The following is a 25588-nucleotide window of genomic DNA, read 5'->3' on the forward strand; positions in this document are numbered from 1 at the left end:
CATGATGTTAATCTCCTGTGGTGCTGTCACAGAGAACGATTTGGGGAATATAATGTTAAAATTACGTAGTGATTGTGTTTTGGCCATTGGTTTAGCATATCTGCTAAAACAAGATCTGAACATAACCTTACCCACTAATGAAATATTGAAAATATGTTTAATTTATTTTTATTATTTAGTTTAATTTACTTTTTATTTGTTATCTTATATTTTAGATATAGCATGCTTTACAATTTGCAATCCTGGATACTATATGAGTATAGGTGAAATTTTATACCAGTGCCAGAGATCTTGAACCTGTGGAAAGGAAATTAACAGTAATTGAGGAACTGCCAAGCAGTCACATCACCATGGTATTCTCTCTAGCCAGTGTAAGTGAGTAATAACACTGACATACACTTATCCCCTAGATAAAGGAAAGTCGAAAGAATTTAGGGCATCACCAAGTTAACAGTTTCACAGAACTAGAAGTAAAAATAGATACAAGATACAATAAAAAAAAAAAAAATGGCGAAATCAAATTAACAAACAAACCTAAAGGGTTTATTGTCCCAAAGTAAAGAGATCTTGGTTATACAAAGTATATACGAGCTGCACCTGATGCCGATCTTTGTGTACTAACTGAGTTTCAGTACTTTTGACAAAGCCTGTAAATGGACAGGTTGTCCCCACAATGTTCCAAAAATGTCCTTTTCCTTCCTCAGCGAATCTTCAAGTAAGTGTTCTCTCCCAGAGGTAACAATTTTTTTAATCGCTCTAATGGTATTGGTTGGTCCTTTGGTATATTGTGTTATCCACGTCTGGGCTTCTTCCAGGGCTTTGTCTGCAGCTGAAGATAAAATGTCATCGGTCAGTCCTATGCTTAAAGCATATTCAGGGCGAATGGTGAGGGCACTGCTCATTAACTTAAGAGCTTGTCTACTTCCAACGATCTGAATTAATCTTGACGCTCCTCCCCACCCTGGAACTATTCCCATATGCTTATGGACAAATTTTATTTCACTTCCCTCAGTCATCAACCTGTAAGACACAAAAATAAAAATGAAATTCTGCATTGGCTCATAGAGATGTTTTCACATACAGGAGATTCAATTCAGGTCGATAGGCTTATCTTGGTGGCACACATTTCTGGAAACCCCTTTAAGATGAATGAAAAAATCCCTGAAATCTCTGCAACAAATCTGACACGGGACATTATGTCCTAGACTAACATTGCAAAGCACAACACCTGCAGGCTAAGGCCCCACGTGGCATCCCACAGCAAAAAAGTACTGCCGGAAAAAACGCGGCAGCAATGCATTGCGGTTCTTCTCGCAGCACTTTATACAAAGTTTCAAGCGGTTTCCTCTGCGTTCTTTTTTTTTTTTTTTTTATGTAGATGGTGAGCCCCATATAGGGATCACAATGTACTTTCTTTTTTTTTTTTCCTATCAGTATGTCTTTGCGTGGATTTCCACCCTTTCTACAAACACAGGGAGAACATACAAACTCCTTACAGATGTTGTTCCTGGTGGGATTCAAACCCAGGGCTCCAGCGCTGCAAGGCTGCAGTGCTGACCACTGTGCCACCATGTTGCTCCTCTCTGCAATCTTTCTGTTAAAGTTATACCTATAGAATAACTGCACTAGTTTTGCGTGGCATGTTCACACCATGGTTTTTACCAAATAGTGTACATAGTATACTATGTTTTTGTGTCCATTTTGGATGGACACAAAAACATAATATACCATACTAGTATCAGTTCACAAATACGGACAGAAATAGATCAGTTTTAAAAAAAAACAAAAAAACAAAACAAAAAAACACTGATCTCTAAAAGGATTCTTCATCTATTTCTTGAATCCATTAAAGGGAACTGCTAAATGCATGTCAAAAAGTGTGATCTAAAATGGAATTTAAGATAATCACTTGCTATAAGATTGCGCAAATTTCTAATTACTGGCAGAAAAGTGAAATTGTCACCTTACATATTAATATACAAATTATTTCTTCATCTGGTGAAGTTTAGGTATTCTGGCCTCATTTAGCTGCGCATGCTCTGCAAGGCCTGAAGTGAACTCTATGGAGATGAACAGTGCAGATGCTCGGCAGCATCTAAATGCAGAAAACCAGCAGGCAATGATTGGCAACAGACATTTCTCAAATGCTTTTGGATCAGCCCATGTAAACGGACTTAAATAGTCTGTACCATTCTGCCCTTGCTGTAATAGAACTCTCCATACATTACACTGACTACTAGTTGAGCCTGTGATTGGCTGACATAGATAAATGCAAGTCTGTCTGAGTAGGTAGTATAAATGCTGTGAATTTTCCTTTCAGATTTGTACACATAAGATCAACAGTACTGCAGAACCACCCATGTGGATGACATTTTGGCAAATCTCAGAGAAACTGTAAAAATTTCTGTATAGAAAAGAATGTATAGAGCAGATTTTAAAATCTGCGGCAGAATTTGACTCTCAGGCTAAGGCCCTACAGCAAAAGCCCTGCAAGAAAAGCCATGGCGACAATGCATCGCGGTTCTTCCTGCAGCGCTTTGCACAGAAAGTTTGCAGAGGTATTCTCTGCATTTCCGTAGATATAATTGTCAGTATTGGAAATCGCTGCACGTCCGCACCGCCTATTTTCCCGCACTTTGTTGAGACTACAGTATAAAACGCCGCTTTTTTTCTGCCCTTGGCTTGTTGAGCAGCAACATCTGCATATCACACACAGCGAAATCCAAAGGCAGATTTGTGTCAGGTTTTACAATTCAATGTGTGCCCTATAAGAAATGTTTAAATCAGCATTAAAAAAAAAGAAACAAACCCACACACCACAACAACAAACAAAAAACACACACACACACACACACGTGTATTTTGCAATGTGGATCTGCACTGTTTGAAATCAGTGTTGTGAAGAAAGAAAAAAAAATTGAGGTTTCAACTTGTGACATTGTTTCTCCACATTTATTTTATACAAGACAAGATTTCAGGCAATGTGCTCTCCATTTTTGTTACAAAAGCATCACTTTCCTGGGAGAAAGACACATAGAAGTATTTATGAAATTAGTCAGAGGAGCTGCACAAAGTACTGAACAATTCATTAAATTCCCCCCCCCCCCTCCCCAAATCAATCAACAAATCCTACTAATATTATAAATGTGAAAGTTTGTGTGTTTGGATGCTTGTTAGTCAATCACGCAAAAAGCGCTGAACGGATTTGGATGAAATTTTGCACATAGATATTTTATAACCTCGATTAAAACATAGGCTACTTTTTATCCCAGTAAATGACATGGCTTCATGACTGTTATGAATTTATGTTCACATACTATATTAAACTGCTCTTGCCAGCAGCTTATCTCAGGTTCTGATAAAGCCAGGTCTGTTATCTCTCTATGTAAACATTCAGCTAACCCTCAGTCCATTGTGTACATGTATTTGCATATTATCTGATCTGTTCCAGGCAACATGCTGACACACTGGATGAGAAAACACCTTTAATCCAAATTGGCAGTTTGCTACTTTTAAACATGCCGGGAGAAAGAAAATCTAATTTGTTGCAAAATTCTAAAACAACGGCAACTATGAAGGTAGCCAGAAGTCAACAGAGTTCTCCTCAAGCGAAGCTGAGGGGGATCATCGGTGCCAGAAACATGCTCATTATATGGCGTCCCAGCGAGCTGCTGAGATGCCGGAACAGTCACCGTGCAAGGAACAAGTTTAGTGGCAGGCGAGCTTGACAGCTGCCGAAACTTCGGAGCAGGTGGGTTATTAACGCCAACAACACGCTTATTATATAGCATCCCAGCAAGCTGCTGAGATGCCAGAACAATCACGGGCACAACGCGAGGAATGAGTTCAGCGGCAGGCCAGCTTGACAGCTGCCGAAACGCCAGAACAGGTGGATCATCGAAACCAACAACACGCTCATTATATAGCATCCCAGCGAACTGCTGAGATGCCGGAACAATCACAGACACAGCGTGAGGAACAAGTTCAGTAGCAGGACAGCTTAAGAGCTGCCGAAACGCCGGAGCAGGCAAACCATCGATGGCAGCAATTTGCTGAATAATGGCAGATCATTGACGCCAACAACACGCAGACGAAGTAACAGAAAGAGGCTAGTTTTATCATATATATATATATATATATATATATGTATATATATATAATGAGAAAGTAGTGTATACTATAAAGCAAACTGGCTACAACCTTGTAAATGAACAAACAAGTACCCTTAAATTAAAAGAGATGACATTGACAACAGCCAAATCAATTTCCAGCTCATCTGCATGAATGCATAATTATTTCATGCCTGCTGATTTCTACATATCAGAGCGCCTGCATTTAGTTTACAGTACCCTTTTCTTCTTTAAACAACATTAACTGTGGGTGCCCATTTACAATGTCTCACATATTGAGTGAACAGACACAGTCCTCCATGAAGGACAAATAGGACATTATTACAACAGGCAACTTCTATACAGAACAGGTCAATGGAAAATGATCTATAGTTTAAAATCACACATTTATGTTAAAACATATTCCTTAAAATGTAACTAAGATTTCAAACAACTTTTGATTTTCTGGCAGCATGTGAGACATTCATGAATACTAGAATATACTTAATTAAATAAATTTTATCTCCCGTCTGTGAAATCCGCTTGGTTTCCCTGTTTATTCGTATCTTGTGTCTGGTGTAATATAAAATAAGAGATGCTCAGCATTCATATGACACCAAGATCAAGATCACTGTATTATTTCCAGAGGAATAGCCAGTTGCAAACATGGTCAGGATTGGCATATTTCTCAATCCCTACTGAGTTTTCAATCAACAATTTCTCTAGAACTACTAATGATAGGATAGCTGAGAATTATAAGACACCAATATTACAGTTCTTGCATATAACACTAGAATCACTCTTCTCTCATTTATAACATAGGGCATTTTATAATAAAGAACTGTTTGAAGTGACTCCTCCCCTCCCCCCTCAGCTTCCCTGCACTATTCAAGACCCTGCCCATCCACACGCCAGTTAGCAATAAACAGGGACACTACTTCAAGAACTACTTTCCTCTCCACATGATTTGTGCGGACACCGGCAGAAAATACACAGAGCCCATTATAGTCTATGGGGTCCGTGTGTTTTCATTGTTCACCGCTTTCTAATGCATTCGGTACTCCATTCGGGGGGAGGGGGGGGTCCTCAAGCGAGCAGATGTCATCTATCATTGTCATGTCATTATGGTCACAGCTCATCTCTTCCCTCCCTAAACATTTATCACATTACAGGGCATGTCTAGAAAACTCTCCCAAAGCAGTCAATGAACAGTCTACAGATTTCTATGTGCTATATAACTGCTGTAAAGCATTTCTAAATGAGATTATCAGAAACTCAGGCCACTATAATACATTTAAGATAAAAACATTTGAAGAAAAATTTGAAAAATTATACAAAACTGAATATGTATCAATATCTGACTTTTACTAATTAAAATATATATACAGTCCTATGAAAAAGTTTGGGCACCCCTATTAATCTTAATCGTTTTTAGTTCTAAATATTTTGGTGTTTGCAGCAGCCATTTCAGTTTGATATATCTAATAACTGATGGACACAGTAATATTTCAGGATTGAAATGAGGTTTATTGTACTAACAGAAAATGTGCAATATGCATTAAACCCAAATTTGACCGGTGCAAAAGTATGGGCACCTCAACAGAAAAGTGACATTAATATTTAGTAGATCCTCCTTTTGCAAAGATAACAGCCTCTAGTCGCTTCTTGTAGCTTTAAATCAGTTCCTGGATCCTGGATGAAGGTATTTTGGATCATTCCTCTTTACAAAACAATTCCTCTGGCGCGCGGTACTGTGTGATGATGTGCGTATCTAATCCTTCTGTGTGGAACTGTGTGTAGATGGGCATATCTTATCCTCCAGCGTGTGCTCTTGGGTGAAGACGCGCGTACATAATCCTCTGGCATGTGGTATTGTGTGCTGTCCTGTGTATCTAATCCTCCGGCGTGTAGAACTGTATGCAGACGCGCATATCTAATCTTCCGGGGCGTGGTACTGTGTGCAGACGTGCATATCTAATCCTCCGGCATGTGGTACTGTGTGCAGAAGTGTGTATCTAATCCTCTGGCATGTGGTACTGTGTGCTGTCCTGTGTATCTAATCCTCCGGCATGTGGTACTATGTGCTGTCCTGTGTATCTAATCCTCCGATGTGTTATGCTGTGTGCTGACACGTGTATCATCCTTCGGTGTGTGGTACTGTGTGCTGACGTACGTATCTAATCAAATCATCCGGCGTGTGGAACTGTGTGCAGACGCATGTATCTAATCCTCCAGCGTGTAGAACTGTGTGCAGACGTGCTTATGTAATCCTCCAGCATGTGATACTGTGTGCTGACGCGCGTATCTAATCCTCCGGCGTGTGATACTATGTGCAGACTCTCGTATCTAATCCTCTGCTGCCGTATCTCATCATCCTTCTCTAACCCTCTGCCGTGTGGTCTTGGGTGCAGACGCGCATATCTAATCTTTCGGGGCGTGGTACTGTGTGCAGACATGCATATCTAATCCTCTGGCATGTGGTACTGTGTGCTTTCCTGTGTATCTAATCCTCTGGCATGTGGTACTATGTGCGGTCCTGTGTATCTAATCCTCCGATGTGTGATGCTGTGTGCTGACACGTGTATCATCCTTCGGTGTGTGGTACTGTGTGCTGACACGTGTATCTAATCCTCCGGCGTGTGATACTGTGTTCTGACCTGTCTATCTAATCCTCTGATGTGTGTATCTCCGTTTGGATATCAGTGTTGAATTGTGCATGTGGAGTAACCGTGTGTATGGCAGTTGGAATATGAGTGAAAGACTTGCATGTTTGTATTGGCTAATGGGGGTCATTGTTTTGGGAATGTTGTATCTCAGCAAAGGTACATCTTAGAGAGTTGAGACCTGGTCTTATACCTTCCCAGACATCTGAAGTATCTGTGTGCCAAATTTGCTGAAGAGAAACAGAACCACACCTGTCTATAGATTATGCCTACTGCAGTTTAGCTCCATTTAAAAAGATATTTTAAAACTTATGTTGCTGAACCATCCTCAGGCTAGATTAGTAATATCAGGTCTGTGATTCCCCACCAATCAGCTGAATGAAAGCACCACAGCGCTAAGGTACAGCAGTTATGTTATGACTGATATAAAGTGCAGAGTACAGTACTTACCCAAGTACAGCAGTACCTTTAGTTGACATATCCTAACACCCAGGGGCGTAACTACCGGGGTAGCAGCAGTAGAGGCTGCAACAGGGCCTGGGACATTAGGGGGCCCAGTGACAGCCGCTGCTGCTGCGTTTTTTGTTTTTTTTTAATAGGCCTTTAGCGGCTGGAGTAACTCCAGTCGGTAACGGGTCCTACTTATTTACCGATCCTGGCCCCGGTCAGGAACGGTAAAAGACGCCGCGGGCCCCTCTTTTCAGACCCCCCGAGTATAGTGATTGGAGGCCTGGAAGAGGTAAGGGAACATAAAAAAACAGTGTTACTTACCTCTCCGGGCAGGCTTTGAGCCTACTTGCGTGACGTCCTTGATGTCACATGACCGGGGCCTTCATCCATATGCGTCACAAAGCAGGCCCTCCAGTCACATGACGTCCCGGATGTCATTGAAGATGGCCAACAGCGAAGGAGAGTGCCGCGGAGCCATGGATAGGTAAGTAACAGTGTTTTGTTATGTTTTTATCGCCCCTGGGTCTCTCATTATTATACTCTGGGGTCTGAAAAGACTCCAGAGTATAACAATTGTTCATGGGTGTCCACAATGGAGCATAATACTGTGGGCAGGGGCCACTATGGGGCATAATGTCTCCAACATTGCTACTCTACCGGTTTAGTCTACACTGACACTTTGAGAACAGTTCAACCCCAAAGTGGTTCATTCATCCCCTGCCTTGACACCTTCTGCCTCTCTGTGACACTTCTCCAGCAATTTTGGGACACCACCTCCCGTTTTAGGCTCACCCTGAACTCTTTTCTTGCCTCGCTGGGAATCTCCTTTAGCTCCTGTTTAGATGACCCTTACCCAGCAACCTTGTGATGTAGGATGCCATTTTTACCATGCCATTTTAAGTCAACACTGACTCCACCTCTTCAGGAATTTAGATAAGCGTCTCTTCTAATCTCCCTTTTTTTTTCTTTTTACAGGTTACAGACCCTTCTTTGTGCTGGACTCTCGCTAGTTTGACACCAGAAATGTTATGATACTTTACCTTGTTACTCTATATTGATTTCACTCTTTATTTATGAATAACTTCTTAGTATTCTGTTAGCTTAACAGAGTGACCTTTCTAAGGTCACACTAACCTACTCTCTTCTGGTTGTGGACAATTTGGGGGAGCGCACTATGTGAATTTGCTCTCCCTTCTTCATACCAGGCCACCTTCTGATGGTCTGGCTCACCCACACCTGTACTGGTATGCCTATAAGAAATTTATACATTCCCCCATCCCACCACAGTTCAAAGTAAGATACCGACTGGACAACACTCTTATCCCCCAAGATCATGGCAGCTGACGTGCACATCTGCTCCTTTAATGTGAGAAATACTCCCAAATCTTCACTTACCTTCCTAAACAGTGGGTCTCTGTAGCTATGCTTCAAGAAACGCTCTTTAGAACAGGGAAGGTCTCTTGCCTCCCTACCTGGATCTAAATCTTGGTTCTGTAGCACCTTCATTAAATCAGCAAGAGGGGTCAGCATCGTCATTTCTAAACATATTCCCTTGTCGCTCCCTTGACGCTCAAAGCACAGCTCTTTCACACAAAAGGACACTACATCTTCCCTCCCTGGGAATACAATTCATACTTTTGCTAAATTATCTTCCCTGAACCATTCACTAGTTCCTTGGATAGTCCAAACTCTAAACAACCTGAAAGATTTCATGGAAGATACTCTCAAAACTAGTGGTAAACTGAATTTGTCTTTAAATACTATTCTGGACTCCACCGGAACTGGGAACACATTTGAAAAGCCACCGACTTCCTCCCCAATCTTTGGAAGCCTTCATCACCATCCTCCCCAAGGATGGTCAAGATCTAAAACGCTATGCAGCTATCGGCCTATTTCCTTGCTCAATACTGATCTTAAATGGTGGGCAAAAGCACTGGCCCATCATTTGTCTCCTCTTCTTCCCTCACTTATAGGAAGAGAACAGGCCGGATTTACACGGAATAGACAAGGCAGAGACAACTCTTGGAGAGTAGTCAGACTGATTGAGCCCACTAAATCAGCCAAGACTCCCCCCTTGTTTTGTTAAGCACTTATGCTGAAAAGGCTTTTGATAAAGTCAAATGGCCGTTCTGCATTGCCACATTTAGGAGATTAGGTATTATTAATGCTATACTAAACACAAGTATCTAACAACAATCTGGTCATTCAACTAGAAACATCCCTTATGTCCTTATCAGATAAACTATCACTCTGGGGAATCACCCCTACAACTAGCTCTCTTTAGCATTGTGATTACAACATGGCATATTCTCAAAAAAAAAAAGTACTCCCTACAGTCTGCAACGCAACCCACACAATTCCTGGACCTCCTTCCCATATATGATCAACTCTAGAAGATTTGTGCAACCCACATTCTGGAACAGGCTATGACACCATCTGTTTTCCTTTCCTAGAGACTCCCCTCCAACAACAACTTGGTTGCTACAAAAGACATGCTGGTGTTGCATGATTTCCCGCAACAATGAGACTTCATAGTCACATGCGATTCATACTGATCATGACAGTTTGCTGAACTGACATTGTCTTGGTTAAGTTCTTCCCAACAAATTATCCGTTACTAAAAGGAGCCTGCTCCAAACTCTTGTAGAGAGAGTTAGGAAGCAACTTACACATTTGGTAGCAATGCCTGATGAGCTGCCATTTTTTTGGGACAAAAAATTAACCACAATCAGATTTGCTTTGTGCAAATTCCTCCCTCACCCATCTTGCTATGGCTGCCCCATGAAAACTATCAACCTTCGCAAGCAGGACCCAGCCACCCATCTACTAACTGTAGGAAAGCTTCTAATTCCCACTCATTGGAGGAGATCCATCCCTCTGTCTTTCTCACAATAGGTTGTTAGAATTAGTGACATTTGTCGGATGGAAGAGTTAGCACAATGGAACATGTCCAGATCAATCCTTGTTAAAACGTAGACATCATGGTAAACTATAAAACCCACGCACGTGATTGCAGATCCATATTTACATACTCCACCTGCTTACTATACTACCCAGTAGCTTTCAGCTGCCCACTTTATATTTCACTGCCAGGCTGCACTACACATCTTCCCACAATGAATCCAGATTTTTCCCACCTCCCCTCTGTAGGCATTTACTGCTAGACCTTAACCCCTTCCCGACATCCGCTGTAATAGTACGGCGGACGCTGGGTGTTTAACTATGGCAGCCGCCCGGGAGTCGAGCGGCCACCATAGCTGTTGGGTGCCTACTGTTTTACACAGTAGACACCCAGCGCTAATGCCTCCAGTCGGTGCCCGCACCAATCAGGGGCATTAACCCCTCCGATGCCTCGGTCAAAGCTGACCGAGGTGCCACTTTCCCAATGGAGCGTGTTCCAGGGCTGACGTCAAGTTCGCATGACAGCCGGGAGCCTTTGTAAAGGCTCCCGGCCTGTCTGCAATGATTTTCTTTTGCAGGCTGCATAGAGCAAAGAGAAATGAGGATTTATTGCATTAAATAAAAAAATATAAAAAATTAATAGCATAGCGTAGGGATACTGATTTGGCAGAGTGAGAGACTATAGACCAGGGTCAGGGGATAATCGTACACATCAGGGAGAGTGTTTGCCTACATAGGCAGTACGGAGACTTGGACAGCACTATAGTCTCTCACTGCCAAATCAGTATGCCTACGCTATGCTGAGGATGGCCCAATAGGCCGAAACAGCGCTGTCCATAGCTGGGAATCTGTTCCTTTTGGGATAGAAATACTAATTTGGCAATTAAATCCACATCATGATTAAAAAGACTTTGTAACTGAGTCATGCATGATGTTAAAGGGGCTCTATCAGCAAAATCATGCTGATAAAGCCCCACATATGCGTGAATAGACTTTAAAAAGGCTATTCAGGCACCACTAAAGTTATATTAAACTACCCCCCAGTTTTAAAATAATACCCTAAAAAAGAATGTGTTCTACTTACGCATCGTGCACGATGGGCGGGCATTCAAGGTGTGTCTTCTTCTTCATCCACGCCTCTTCTTCCTCCGATGTCCTCCGGTCCCGTCCTCCTCCGGTGCTCGCGAACTGACACTGATAAAAAAAAAAAGGCCTGGGTGCCTGCGCAGTAGCCATAGTAGAAGCCACATGCTACTGCGCAAGCGCCCAGGCCATTTTTTTATATCAGTGTCAGTTTGCGAGCGCCGGAGGAGGACGGGACCGGAGGACATCGGAGGAAGAAGAGGCGTGGATGAAGAAGAAGACACACCCTGAATGCCCGCCCATCGTGTACGATGCGTAAGTAGAGCACATTCTTTTTTAGGGTATTATTTTAAAACTGGGGGGTAGTTTAACATAACATTTACGGTGCCTGAATAGCCTTTTTAAAGGCTATTCACGCATATGTGGGGCTCTATCAGCATGATTTTGCTGATAAAGCCCCTTTAAGGATGCTGCCCTAGCGGAGCAGGAATGACTTTTAAGTCTCCGTACTGCCTATGTAGGCAAACACTCTCCCTGATGTGTACGATTATCCCCTGACCCTACAGTACTACATTAACTGAGACTTGATATTGGTCACTCTCCCATATCGGGCTCACAATCAACATTCATTAGTATGTCTTTGGAGCATGGGAGGAAACCAAAGAACTCAGAAGAACCAGAGGAGAATATACAAACTCTTGGCAGATGTTGTCCTTTGTCAGATTTGAATGCTAATATTAAATCTACCCTAATAATTATGGATTGCAATAATTCATTCCCCCGTCAACACCAATAAAACATCTTAAAAATACACATACCTGAAGTCACATGATGTGGTTATCTCAGATCCTCCACCAATTGCATGTCCTTGAATTAGGGCTACACTAATAAGAGGTAACCTTAAAAAAATAGTTACATAAAGTGTACATTTCACAGCTCACCACAGATTATTCACAACTTGACATACAAAACCAGAAAATTTATACAACCGTTAGGGTAAAGATCGGTAGGAGCATTATTGGGATTTTGGAGGGCAGATTTAGCTGGAAACCGTTTCAGGCACCATGTTGCATTTACAGAGCACCTGACATACCAGAACAGGTGAAATCCCAAGAAATAACCTCATTTTGTAAGTCAGTCCTCGCAAGGTTTTTATTAAGGGGTATAATTTTTTTTTATTTTTTTTTTTATACTATTGAAATGCAAATATGAAAAATGTAATGTAATAAAATGTCTCTGTAGCCATTTTGAAAAAAAAACAAAACAACAAAAGACAAAAGAGAAATCTAAATTCCATCAATATTTGGTGTGACCACCTTTTTTTATTCAAAACTAGCTTTTACCCGCGACTTCGTCTGCGGTGATTTGAGAATTGGGCGGACACAGACGTGTGAAACTGTAAAAGTGCTTTAAAAAGTTTGGTGGGCTAGCAAATGTGATGTGTTATATTGTGTATGTCGTGATACAGACAATGTGATGTGTTGTATTGTGTATGTCGTGATACAGACAATGTGATGTGTTGTATTGTGTATGTCGTGATACAGACAATGTGATGTGTTGTATTGTGTATGTAGTGATACAGACAATGTGATGTGCTGTATTGTGTATGTAGTGATACAGACAATGTGATGTGTTGTATTGTGTATGTAGTGATACAGACAATGTGATGTGTTGTATTGTGTATGTAGTGATACAGACAATGTGATGTGTTGTATTTTGTAGTGATACAGACAATGTGATGTGTTGTATTGTGTATGTAGTGATACAGACAATGTGATGTGTTATATAGTGGAAAGCTATATGTAAATGTGAGTGAGTAGAGTGAGGGCTACTCCTGAGGTGACAGTAAGGAGTGTGCAGGCAGGTTGAGGCAGGAAATGCCAGGCAGTGTGTGTGAGTCTATAGCTGGGGCTAGGAGTCTTGCTTTTGTGAGTCTCCTGCTAGGAAGCCATGTTGTTTAGTGGCACCAAAAGTAGCCTGTGACTCAATCCTAAGGGAAAACTATGTTTGTGGAAAATTGCACGCAAATCCGTCCAGGCGTTTTAGCGTGATTGAGGAACAAACATCCAAACTCACAAACATCCAAACACACAAACTTTCACACTTATAATATTAGTAGGATAATATGAATTCTTTTAAGTACACTTGCAGACAGTTTTGAAGGAACTAGGCAGAGAGGTTGTTCTGAACATCTTGGAGAACTAACCACAGATCTTCTGGGAATGTAGGTTTGCTCAAATCCTTCTGTCTATTCATTAATACCCAAACAGACTTGATGTTGAGCTTGGGACAATGGGGGAAAAAAGGGGGCATATCTTCACTTCCAGGACTCCTCCTCCAAATGGTGGTCACACCAGATATTGATTTGATCTATATTTCTCTTTTGTTCATTCACTTTAATTCTTGACAAAAATAAACTAATAACACCATTTTTAACCCCTTCCCGACATGCGCTGTAATAGTACGGCGCATGTCGGGTCTGTAACTATGGCGACCGCCCGGGAGCCGGGCGGCTGTCATAGCCGCCGGGTGTCTACTGCTTTAAGCAGTAGACAACCGGCTCTGATGCCTCCGATCGGTCCCCGGACCGATCGGAGGCATTAACCCCTCCGGCGCCGCGGTCAAAGGCGCCGGAGGCGCCATTTTCCCGGCGGCGCATGGGCGCCGCCATTTTGGCCGGGATCGCCGGCTCCTGGAGCATGCTCCAGGGCTGACGTCCCATTGCCATGACAGTCGGGAGCCTTGTACAGGCTCCCAGGCTTGTCTGCAAAAGAAAGGATGCTTTTTTGCAATGCATTAGCATTGTAATGCATTGCATTAGTGATCAGACCCCCTGGGGTTCAACACCCCTAGGGGGTCTAATAAATGCAAAAAAAAAAAAAAAAAGTTAAAAAAATATAAAAAAATATAAAAAGAATTAAAAGTTCAAATCACCCCCCTTTCCCTAGAACACATATAAAAGTAGTTAAAAACTGTGAAACATATACATGTTAGGTATCCCCGCGTCTGAAATCACCCGCTCTACAAATCTATAAAAATATTTTTCCTGTTCGGTAAACACCGTAGCGGGAAAAATAGTCGAAAGTGCCAAACCGCCGTTTTTTCACTGTTTTGATTCTGATAAAAATTTGAATAAAAAGTGATCAAAGCAATAACATTTCCCGAAAATGGTAGAACTAAAAAGTACACCCGACCCCGCAAAAAAAGATGCCCTATGCATCCCTGTACACTTACGTATAAAAAAGTTACGGCCGTTGGAATATGGTGACTTTTAGAAAAAAAAAATTTTAACACAGTTTTGGAATTTTTTTAGGGGTCAAAATGTAAATAAAACCATATAAATTTGGTATCCCTGGAACTGTACCGAAACACCGAATATAGGGGACATGTCATTTTGGCTGCACAGTGAACGCCGTAAAACCAAAGCCCGTAAGAAAGTCGCAGAAATGCATTTTTTCTTCAAATCCACCCCATTCTGAATTTTTTTCCTGCTTCCCAGTACATTATATAGAATAATTAATGGTAGCATCATGAAGAAAAATTTGTCCCGCAAAAATTAAGACCTCATATGGCTCTGGGAGCGGAGAAATAAAAAAGTTATGGGGTTTAGAAGGAGGGGAGTCAAAAACGAAAATGCCATCGGCGGGAAGGGGTTAAAGGGGCTCTATCATTGGGAAAAGTCATTTTTAACTAAGCACTTACTTGCATAGCCTTTAGAAAGGCTATTTCACACATACCTTTTGTATATTAATCTCCTCAGTAATTTTTGAATGAGCCAATTTTTATCCATATGCTAATTAGCCTCCAGCAAGCACCAGAAGTCTCAGCGAGCACTCTCTGCTATGTGTGTGATAGTAGGGAGATGAGTCATCAACAGCAGCCTGTGCTGTACACATAGCAGAGGGTGCTTGGTGAGACTTCCGGATGCATGCTGGAGGCTAATTAGCATGTGGAAAAAAAAAAACGGCTCATTCAAAAACTACTGAGGGGATTAACATACAAAAGGTAGGTGTGGAATAGCCTTTTTAAAGACAATGCAAGTATATGTTTAGTTAAAAATTACTTTTCCCAATGATAGAGCCCCTTTAAGGCATTCTGGAAGCATTTTTCCTACACATGTCTTAAACTTTTGCACAGTACTGTATAATGGCAGCTTCCAATCATGCATTACTGTATAGCAAAATCATGCTAATGGAGCCCCACATATGCGTGAATAGCCTTTAAAAAGGCTATTCAGGCACCGTAAATCTTATATTAACCCCCGGTCCTGTTTTCAAATCGCGCGCCTCTTCAAATCCCTCGCCATTTTGCTTAATGGCAGTTCACGAGTGAGCCTGCGCAGTAGTACTTCGGAGGGAAGCGCTACTACGCAGGCGCGGGATTTGAAGAGAAGAAGCCGGAAGACTCGGAACCAGAGGGTGTTACTCCAAAAAGACAGAAGAGGCAGGCGTGCCCGAAGCTGACGTCGCATCGTTTATCCCCGCCCAGGGTGCATATTCAGGTAAGTTTTGCATATATGTTTTTATCCTTTTATTTAAAAACGGGACCGGGGGTTAATATAAGATTTACGGTGCCTGAATAGCCTTTTTAAAGGCTATTCACGCATATGTGGGGCTCTATTAGCATGATTTTACTGATAGAGCCCCTTTAAGCCGCATGCATATAGTTATAGCCTGACAGTTCGAGTGATAGCTGAATTTTCTGATCTGTACGCCACTCTTGTGACCTGAGCTTAAGCAGAAATACTGTGGCTCTATTGTCAGGGACAAGCAGCATCATGACAGGTTCAGCAAAAAGCAAGAGTTATCAGGATAAAGGCACACAGCCTTTCTACTACTAACAGAAAAGTACCTCTGCAGCCTTGTCAATGCATTCTGCATAAACATACACATCATCAGCCCATCCTGTGGATACAACAAAAAGACAGAAAATGGAAACACCATTATAATTTTACAAGCAACTCATATGACAGTAACAATGAATGATCAGAATTGCTTTAAGAGTGCAAAGATGACCTTTGGATTGGAGAGAGCGTAAACACCATCCAAGTCTCCACCAGAACAGAACGTATTCTCAGCTCCATAAACGATGAGACCTTTCCCTTCATTCCAGCTTTCCAGTTCACTAATCCGTTCCTCAAGTTCTAACATCATTGTTCCTGTAAACATAGTTTATTAGTTTATTCTAACCTCTGTTGGTGCTAAAAAGTTGTGCAACAATAATGAAGTGAAAAAAATTATACAATTCTAAACATATAGTTATGTACATGTGGCACATTGTCCTTCTCTTCAGCTCTAGTATTAAAGAGAGTGTCCCATGTTCTCTGCTGTAAGTACACTCTTTGCATTTACACAGAGTAACGTACCGCATGACCTGGCACGTATACGCCGTGTGAGATTTTGAGTGCCGTATACGCTCCCATTGATTTCAATGGGAGCCTGGATCGTATTTCACGGCCGCAAAATAACGTGGCGTATACAAGACTAACTCCCATTGAAATCAATGGGAGCATATACAGCGCTCAAAATCTCACATGGCGTATATGTGCCAGGTCACGCGGCACGTTACTCCGTGTGAATGCACCCTTATATTGTTTTTTTTCTGCACATTCTCAGAAGACAGAGCATAACTTTCCCCCGCCCCTTCCAAACAAGACTGTATCATAACAGACACTAAATGATGTTTAAAAAAAAATAAAAATTATGGACATATTACATATTTCGGGTGGTAGTGTGAATACCCATTTACCCACCTTCCAACACTGCTGCCATGTGCACGTTGCTGGCAGGAGGATAAATACATATGGTTACTATACAACATAAAATAATGCAGGAGGGACAGAATTAGCTGTCATATAATGATTTTATCTTGTCAGCTTCTGCTAGGAGAGACTGAACTAGATGGTGATAGCAACCAGGTCTATGTATGCACCTGGCTTTCAGATGTTTGAAGTGTAGGGAGCAAAACCAGGTCAGCAGTGTGAAAGATGAATAAATAGAGAGACACATGCATTAAAAAATAAATAAATATATAATATATTTATCTGGGGTACATGTGGAGAACCATACCTGTGAGTGCATTCTTCCGGGATGGATTATTTAGACACAGTTTTGCTATTCCATTTTCTCCTTTACAGAGGTCAATTGATCCTCCTGAGTTCTCAGCCAGTTTCCGCTTTGCTTCAGTTTCATTAAATCCATGACTACTATTATACAGACTCCTATATAAAAACCTTCTTGCTTCAGCTCTCTTAGTCACCCATCTCAATGAAGTAAGTGCCATGTCTACAAATAAAATGGAAGATTATTTAGTTGCATTTTAGACCAAATGAAAGAGGTTCTTAGATATTGTAAGCTAAGTCTACAAAAATGAACATGAGGTTAGTATACAATACTCAATAAAATAAAGGGAACGCACAACACAATGTAACTTCAAGTCAGTGACACTTCTGTAAACTCAACCTGTCTAGCTATGAAGCAACACTGAATGTGAATCAACTCTCCTGCTGTTGTGCAAATCGTACAGACAACAGATAGAAATGACAATAATCAAGATCACCCGTATAAAGGAGGGTTCTGCAGGTGGTGACCACAGACCATTTGATGAGTTGATCGCTTTTTTTAAGGTTTTTTTTTGGAACACCATATAACAAAAATGCAACGGTTTGGCCATTTTGATCCCCCCCCCCCCCCCCCATCAAAGTGATCACAATAGTTTTATACATTTGTAGTTTGAGTATTTTCTAATGTGAGGATACCTAAGACATTTATGTTTTATTTATTTTTATCTTTTTAAAATTTGGGCAAAAGGGGGTGATTTGAAGTTTTGTTTTTTGTCAACAGTATTGCAGTGGATGGGAGAGTCACAGTACTTAGTCCTGCCACATACAAGCCTCAGGGCTCGTTCACATCTGCACCCGGCACTCCGTTCTGTGCTTTCCGTCTTCTACTTGCAAGAAGATGGAAAGCACAGACCGAGTCCGGCCATGAGCGGCGGTAAGCGTTTTATGCTCTCCGCCGCAAAACCGTTTTTTTAAAGTCCGGACACAGAGTACTGCATGTCCGACTCTGTGTCCAGATTAAAAAACCCAGTTTCGCGGCGGAGAGAGTAAAACGCTCACTGGCGCTCACGGCCGGACAGCTTTCTCACCCATTCAAATGAATGGGTGAGAAAGACTCCTGCAGGTTTCCGTATCCTGACTCTGTTTTATGCAGGAAACGGAAACCTGCATAACGGACTCCCGGGCGCAGATGTGAACGAGCCCTTATCTGTAGTTACATTCATATGATGGGAGCGGGAATTAACCTTTTTAATTCTGCCTCCAAGTATCAACCCCCCTCCTTTCCTTTTCCATGGTACCATCCACCCTAGTATTACAGGAGATGCCAGGAAGGGGTTAAAATGTCTGTATTCTAATATCTTTGCACCAATAGCAGCTATTTAAGCACACATATACAGAATATAAGCAGAATATAAACAAATATTACAAAGTAACTAGAAGTGTCCCTGTTTGACAATCCAAACAATTGTCAGTGATTTGCATCAGAGTTTGTAAGTGAAATTCAGAAGCAGATAGAAGATACAGAAGCTGTCCATATGGTCCCATTACACCTTACCTCTGTGAATAATGCCCTCATTCTAAAGCAATAATTACTGCCTATAAAGTTGTAGCGCCACCTAGTGTACAGCTGCATCTCCCCATACAGCGGAGAGTATAGTTAGAGGGACACTTCCAGGACATTGCTCTTCTAAAATGGGAGTCAATAAGAGATCTATCGATGTGGAAATGAATATGTTTGGGAATGCTGCAGACATAGGCAATGACAGAGGGAACAAACTACTCCGGCACACGCACTAGGCCTGGCCTTCACATATCATACCGGGCTCCGGCCCGTCCAATCACTTACTCACCCGGGACTCAGTGACAGACGTCTGCCCTCTGCAGGACGGACCTGTGAATATTACATGAATGATGGTAAAGGCTAATACTACAGACTGCAAGGACCTGCTGACGTCAGAGGTCACATGACATTCTCTAGTCATGTGACTGGGCAGGCGTGTGTTTTGCTTTTAAGAAGCTCCTTCAAAATGAAGAAATGTTGTATCCCGTGCAGTGGAGGAACAATGAAAGTTGTGGGGTGCAGGATGTACTGTGGGGGGAGAGATATGGGAAGTAAGGTGTACTGTGGGGGCAGAGATGTAGGTTACATGGTGTACTATGGGGGGAGAGATGTAGGTTACATGGTGTACTATGGGGGGGGGGGAGAGATGTAGGTTACATGGTGTACTATGGGGGGAGAGATGTAGGTTTCATGGTGTACTATGGGGGGAGAGATGTAGGTTACATGGTGTACTGTGAGGGGGAGAGATGTAGGTTACATGGTGTACTATGGGGGGAGAGATGTAGGTTACATGGTGTATTATGGGGGGAGAGATGTAGGTTACATGGTGTACTATGGGGGGAGAGATGTAGGTTACATGGTGTATTATGGGGGGAGAGATGTAGGTTACATGGTGTACTATGGGGGGAGAGATGTAGGTTACATGGTGTATTATGGGGGGAGAGATGTAGGTTACATGGTGTACTATGGGGGGGAGAGATGTAGGTTACATGGTGTACTATGGGGGGAGAGATGTAGGTTACATGGTGTACTATGGGGGGGGGGAGAGATGTAGGTTACATGGTGTATTATGGGGGGAGAGATGTAGGTTACATGGTGTACTATGGGGGGAGAGATGTAGGTTACATGGTGTACTATGGGGGGAGAGATGTAGGTTACATGGTGTATTATGGGGGGAGAGATGTAGGTTACATGGTGTATTATGGGGGGAGAGATGTAGGTTACATGGTGTATTATGGGGGGAGAGATGTAGGTTACATGGTGTACTATGGGGGGAGAGATGTAGGTTACATGGTGTACTATGAGGGGGAGAGATGTAGGTTACATGGTGTACTATGGGGGGAGAGATGTAGGTTACATGGTGTACTATGGGGGGAGAGATGTAGGATACATGGTGTATTATGGGGGGAGAGATGTAGGTTACATGGTGTACTATGGGGGGGAGAGACGTAGGTTACATGGTGTATTATGGGGGGAGAGATGTAGGTTACATGATGTATTATGGGGGGAGAGATGTAGGTTACATGGTGTATTATGGGGGGAGAGATGTAGGTTACATGGTGTATTATGGGGGGAGAGATGTAGGTTACATGGTGTACTATGGGGGGGGAGAGATGTAGGTTACATGGTGTATTATGGGGGGGGGAGATGTAGGTTACATGGTATACTATGGGGGGGAGAGATGTAGGTTACATGGTGTACTATGGGGGGAGAGATGTAGGTTACATGGTGTACTATGGGGGGAGAGATGTAGGTTACATGGTGTACTATGGGGGGAGAGATGTAGGTTACATGGTGTACTATGGGGGGAGAGATGTAGGTTACATGGTGTACTATGGGGGGAGAGATGTAGGTTACATGGTGTACTATGGGGGGAGAGATGTAGGTTACATGGTGTACTATGGGGGGAGAGATGTAGGTTACATGGTGTACTATGGGGGGAGAGATGTAGGTTACATGGTGTACTATGGGGGAGAGATGTAGGTTACATGGTGTACTATGGGGGGAGAGATGTAGGTTACATGGTGTACTATGGGGGGAGAGATGTAGGTTACATGGTGTACTATGGGGGGAGAGATGTAGGATACATGGTGTACTATGGGGGGAGAGATGTAGGTTACATGGTGTACTATGAGGGGGAGAGATGTAGGTTACATGGTGTACTATGAGGAGGAGAGATGTAGGTTACATGGTGTACTATGAGGGGGAGAGATGTAGGTTACATGGTGTACTATGGGGGGTAGAGATGTAGGTTACATGGTGTACTATGGGGGGAGAGATGTAGGTTACATGGTGTACTATGGGGGGAGAGATGTAGGTTACATGGTGTACTATGGAGGGAGAGATGTAGGTTACATGGTGTACTATGGGGGGAGAGATGTAGGTTACATGGTGTACTATGGGGGGGAGAGATGTAGGTTACATGGTGTACTATGGGGGGAGAGATGTAGGTTACATGGTGTACTATGGGGGGAGAGATGTAGGTTACATGGTGTACTATGGGGGGAGAGATGTAGGTTACATGGTGTACTATGGAGGGAGAGATGTAGGTTACATTGTGTACTGTGGGGGAGAGAAATGGGGTGCATGGTGTACTGTGGGGGGTAGAGATGTGTGAAGTAAGGTGTACTGTGGGGGGGAGAGATTAGGGTGCACGGTGTACTGTGGGGAGGGAGATGTTGGGTGCACGGTGAACTGGGGGAGATGTGTAGTGCACGGTGTACTGTGGGGGGCAGAGATCTGGGGTGCGTGGTATACTATGGGGGGTAGAGATGTGGGGTGTATGGCTATACCGTGGAGGGGAAGATGTGGGGTGCATGTGCTTTAGGGTAAGGCCCCACATAGCGAGCTGCAGCCAAAAATCCGTGTGGGAAAAACTGTTGTGGAAATAGACACCAATTTTCTCGCAGCGCTTTTCACAGAAAGTCGGTAGAGGTTTCCTCTGCAGGCCTTCTGCTTCAATTATGCCTAATTGGTGTAATTGACATGCTGTAACGTTGGGCTTCAGCCTTGAAAAATACATGGGGAGCTGTGAGTAACTTGTTTGGGTTTATCTTAGCTGTGGAGTGCCATAGAGAAATGTAGAATGCTTGTGAGTGGGTGCACAGGATGTATATGGATATTGTTGGAATAATTGCTAACTTCGGGAGCGTAGGCGTAAAGGAGCTATCTGGTGACAACAAGTTACCCCCTCCACTCTGGGTATCTTGCATGGGGGGTCATAAGAATGTTAGTGTTTTGCACCCTATTCTGAATGGAATGGCTGGTCTTGCTGCTTTTCCATTTCAGTGATTGCAGACCACCGGAGATAGCCAAAGTATGGAACTGTGAATACCAGGTAATGCTTGTTGTGACTGGGCAACCCCTTTAAGGCACATGGGGGAGAGTAGCAGCGTGAGGGTGCAAGGAGAGACACAGGGAATAGTGAGATGCTTGTTAGTTATGTAAGGGTACACTGGAAAGACATGGGGGGATACTTAGATGCTTGTTAGTAATGGGGGGTACACTGGATGAATATGGGGTTAGTGGGATATTTGTTAGTAACGTGGGGGTACACAAGAGAGACTTGGTGGATAGTGGGATGCTTGTTAGTAATGTGGTGGTACACTGAAGGGACATGGGGGATAGTGGGATGCCTGATAGTAATGTGGGGGTACACTGAAGGAACATGGATGATAGTGGTATGCTTGATAGTAATGTGGGGGTTCGCTGGAGGGACATGGGGGATAGTAAGACTCCTTGTTAGTAATGTGGAAATACACTGGAGAGAGATTCCTGGGTGTAGTTATAACTGCACTCATTAGTACTGGGTACTACAGTACTACAGTACTTTGATAACCTGATGGCTATGGCGGCCGCTCTAAACAGAGGCCGCCATCTTTAAAGGGATTCTATCAATGAAAAACACATTTTATACTAAAAGCACATAGGAATAGCCTTTATAATGGCTATTCATCTTTTACCTTTATCTTCAAGATCCACGCTGCTGTTTTTGAAATTTTCTTCATTGTCATCCATTCCAGCACCGCCTTTCTTTTGCTCTGTCGGCCGTTCTCCTCCTCTTCTTATAGGTGACCACCACCAAACAGCCAACTGCGCATGTCCATCGGCCATTTTGTGGTGGTTTTGCTTAAGAAGAAGAGGAGAATGGCCGACGGAGCAGAAGAAAATTGGCTCTGGAATGGATGACAGCGCTGTGCTCAGGGCACAGGGGGAACACCCCCTGTGCTTTGTGAGCACAATGAAGAATGAACAAAAATTCAAAAAGGGCAGTGCAGACCTTCAAGATAAAGGTAAAAGATGAATAAGCTTTATAAAGAAAAGTCCATAGAGGTTTCCTCTGCAGGCTTTCTGCTTCAATTATACCTATGTGGTTTTAGTTTAAGACGTGTTTTTTAATGATAGAATCCCTTTAAAGGTCAGGCATCTGTACTGTTACGGAGGATGCCAAAAATATTACATTTAATAAAAAATAAAAGTTAAATAGTGTTTTGCTTTTCATAACTTTAATAGTAAGAAATCCACCAGTTAAAGATAACTTTAAGCCTCTCCCCCGTTGGGTCACCACAGCAACTCTGACCCATTAAGGTGTGGACTCCATAAAATTTCCGCATACTGTGGTGCAAGACCTAGAACCTGATGGAGTATGGCTACATTCACACTACAGTTATGGATGTCTATTGCTGTCATCTGTCATAGGATGAGAGCAAGAGATATTACAGGTAGTAGAGGGACAGATGTAGATGGAGCATCCTCCTCCTCCTGCATCTGTTCTATTCACTAGAATGTAAAAAAAAACAGGATGGTCGCTGTCTCCTTTCTTCTATTTCCGTTCTGTCTTCCTTCATTTTTGGTTACTTTTGTAAAGGAAGAAAATGTCCTGCAGACACAACTTTTTCTTCAGTCATAAAACTAAACAAACATGATGGAAGAAAGGAGACGGAAGATAGTATTTGTCATGTTGCTTATATTAGTGTCAATGGGAAGGGACACAGACTCGCTCTCTGTCTGTTACTCTGCCACAGTTAATGTCCGTTGCTGTCATCCATCAATGAACATTAACAATGGCTGCCTGAACCCACCTTAGGGCTGCTATTACACATTTGCGGGTTTTTTGTGTTTTGTTTTTTTATTACACATAAGTATTTTGTGTTTTTGATGAGTGTAGAAACAACAGCACATGTTACGTGAATAAAGACTGCACGTGTATTGGCACCCTAGGACAGGTGCACAAGGACACAATCGGTTGTCAGCTGTAGTTCCCAGAAAGGGACCCAGACTCCCAGCATCTTAGTTGTTTATGATGATAGGAGTTCCTGCTTCCCTGCAGCTTTACTGTCTGGGACTGTAGTGTCTGTGTGAAGTTGGCCTAAGGATTACTAATATGTGAGGTTCCTTAAGGCAGTAATTAAATAATTCTACTATGGAGGTCCATAAAGGGGTATTCTATGAATATGCTGTTGAGCTCTACTTCTACTCAGGCAAAGACATTGTGTCTATATGTCACATGGCCATGCTGCAGCTCAATCTAAATGAAATGAATGGGGATAAGCTGCAATACTAAGCACAGCCTCTATACAGTGTACAGCGCTGCCCTTGGTAAGTAGTGAAGAGACCGCAGCAATCAATATTGTATCCCAAGATAATCCCTCTAATTAGCACTTTCATGTAACTCTAGGTTGAGGCCACACATACGTAGGGCTGATCGAAGATACATTCAGGACAGTTTACTAAACAGTTGTATAATGAATGCCTGATCTTACCAGAAAACAATGGTTTAACTCACAAACAGCAGTTGTACACTAAATATAAGCAGTATACAGTATTCATATTAGTAAGCATACATTGACACCACAGGGAACAATGATCATATGATACCTGTTCAATGTATGCGAATGTCGCTAAGCACATGTCCATTTCATGGACCGTACAATAGAACATGTTCTCACGGATCTCTCCATACACCGCAAATCACTTGTTTTGTTTTAAGGAAAATGTTTGTTCTCGTACCATCTAGCCAGTGGGTAGGAAATATAAAAAAATAAAAAACTTGATAGTCTTCAGTAGTTGATACCAATTGGTGATTTGGTTATCAATTGTTCTTGGATGGTAACCCTGCCTCAAGAATGTGTAAATTTATGACCCTGCTTCAAACACTGGAGAGGGGGCTAAATTTGTCACATGGTTTTATGTCATTTTACAGAAATCACTGACCTGAGACCCTGAGAACTGATAAGGACCTGTAAGTGTTTACATTGTTTCTACCAATTACTAACAACCCTCTACCCCCCTTCCTCCTGGAATTCTATCCCTATGTACCCTTTTTATATATAAATATGCATCTTTCAGAAATGGTTTTAAATTTACTTGAGAAAGGAGCCTAGACGTTCCGAAACGTTGTAATCTGTCATCATTATTAGTTAGCCATTAAAAAGGTATCAACTACTGAAGACTATCAAGTTTTTTGTTTTGTTTTGTAATGGTATCATTTAAAGGGAGTCTTTCCCCAAGTTATGCATATAAAACCAGCGACTCAGTTAGGTCAGGCTCACCCTCGATGTAACACCTTTTTCTCCATCAAAATTTGTGTCTATGGTGATAACATACTGATTAATTTCACAACATACAAATGAGCAATCTGTAGCGGTGAGGGTGGTTCCATTGCACCAAACTGCTATCGCTAGGTGTACACCTGCGTTTGGGGGGGGTCTGCTTGGGGACGAATGCTGGTGCAATGACACAGGCCCAGGAGAGATTTCAG

The 25588-nt window shown here is 42.4% G+C and overlaps 1 protein-coding gene across 1 annotated transcript; it reads right to left on the reverse strand.

The window, feature by feature from the left end:
• Positions 1-209: 209 nt before the first annotated feature.
• Positions 210-19192, reverse strand: ECHDC1 (ethylmalonyl-CoA decarboxylase 1). The gene is made up of 6 exons (XM_075267987.1): positions 19118-19192; positions 17275-17490; positions 16222-16364; positions 16058-16110; positions 12025-12105; positions 210-1020 (listed from the first exon to the last, which is right to left on the reverse strand). Exons 2-6 carry the CDS (start codon positions 17486-17488, stop codon positions 618-620), a joined length of 894 nt encoding a protein of 297 aa, XP_075124088.1. The 5' UTR covers positions 17489-17490; positions 19118-19192; the 3' UTR covers positions 210-617.
• Positions 19193-25588: the final 6396 nt, after the last annotated feature.

The sequence above is a fragment of the Leptodactylus fuscus genome, chromosome 3 (genome assembly GCF_031893055.1).
Source record: "Leptodactylus fuscus isolate aLepFus1 chromosome 3, aLepFus1.hap2, whole genome shotgun sequence".
Lineage (NCBI taxonomy): Eukaryota > Metazoa > Chordata > Amphibia > Anura > Leptodactylidae > Leptodactylus > Leptodactylus fuscus.

Coding starts and splice junctions, on each gene's coding strand:
- ECHDC1 (XM_075267987.1), bottom strand. CDS start 17,488: ATGGCACTTACTTCATTGAGATGGGTGACTAAGAGAGCTGAAGCAAGA. Junction 16,365..17,274: donor CCGGAAGAATGCACTCACAG/GTATGGTTCTCC, acceptor CTATGTTTACAG/GAACAATGATGTTAGAACTT. Junction 12,106..16,057: donor GCATTGACAAGGCTGCAGAG/GTACTTTTCTGT, acceptor TATTTTTTTAAG/GTTACCTCTTATTAGTGTAG.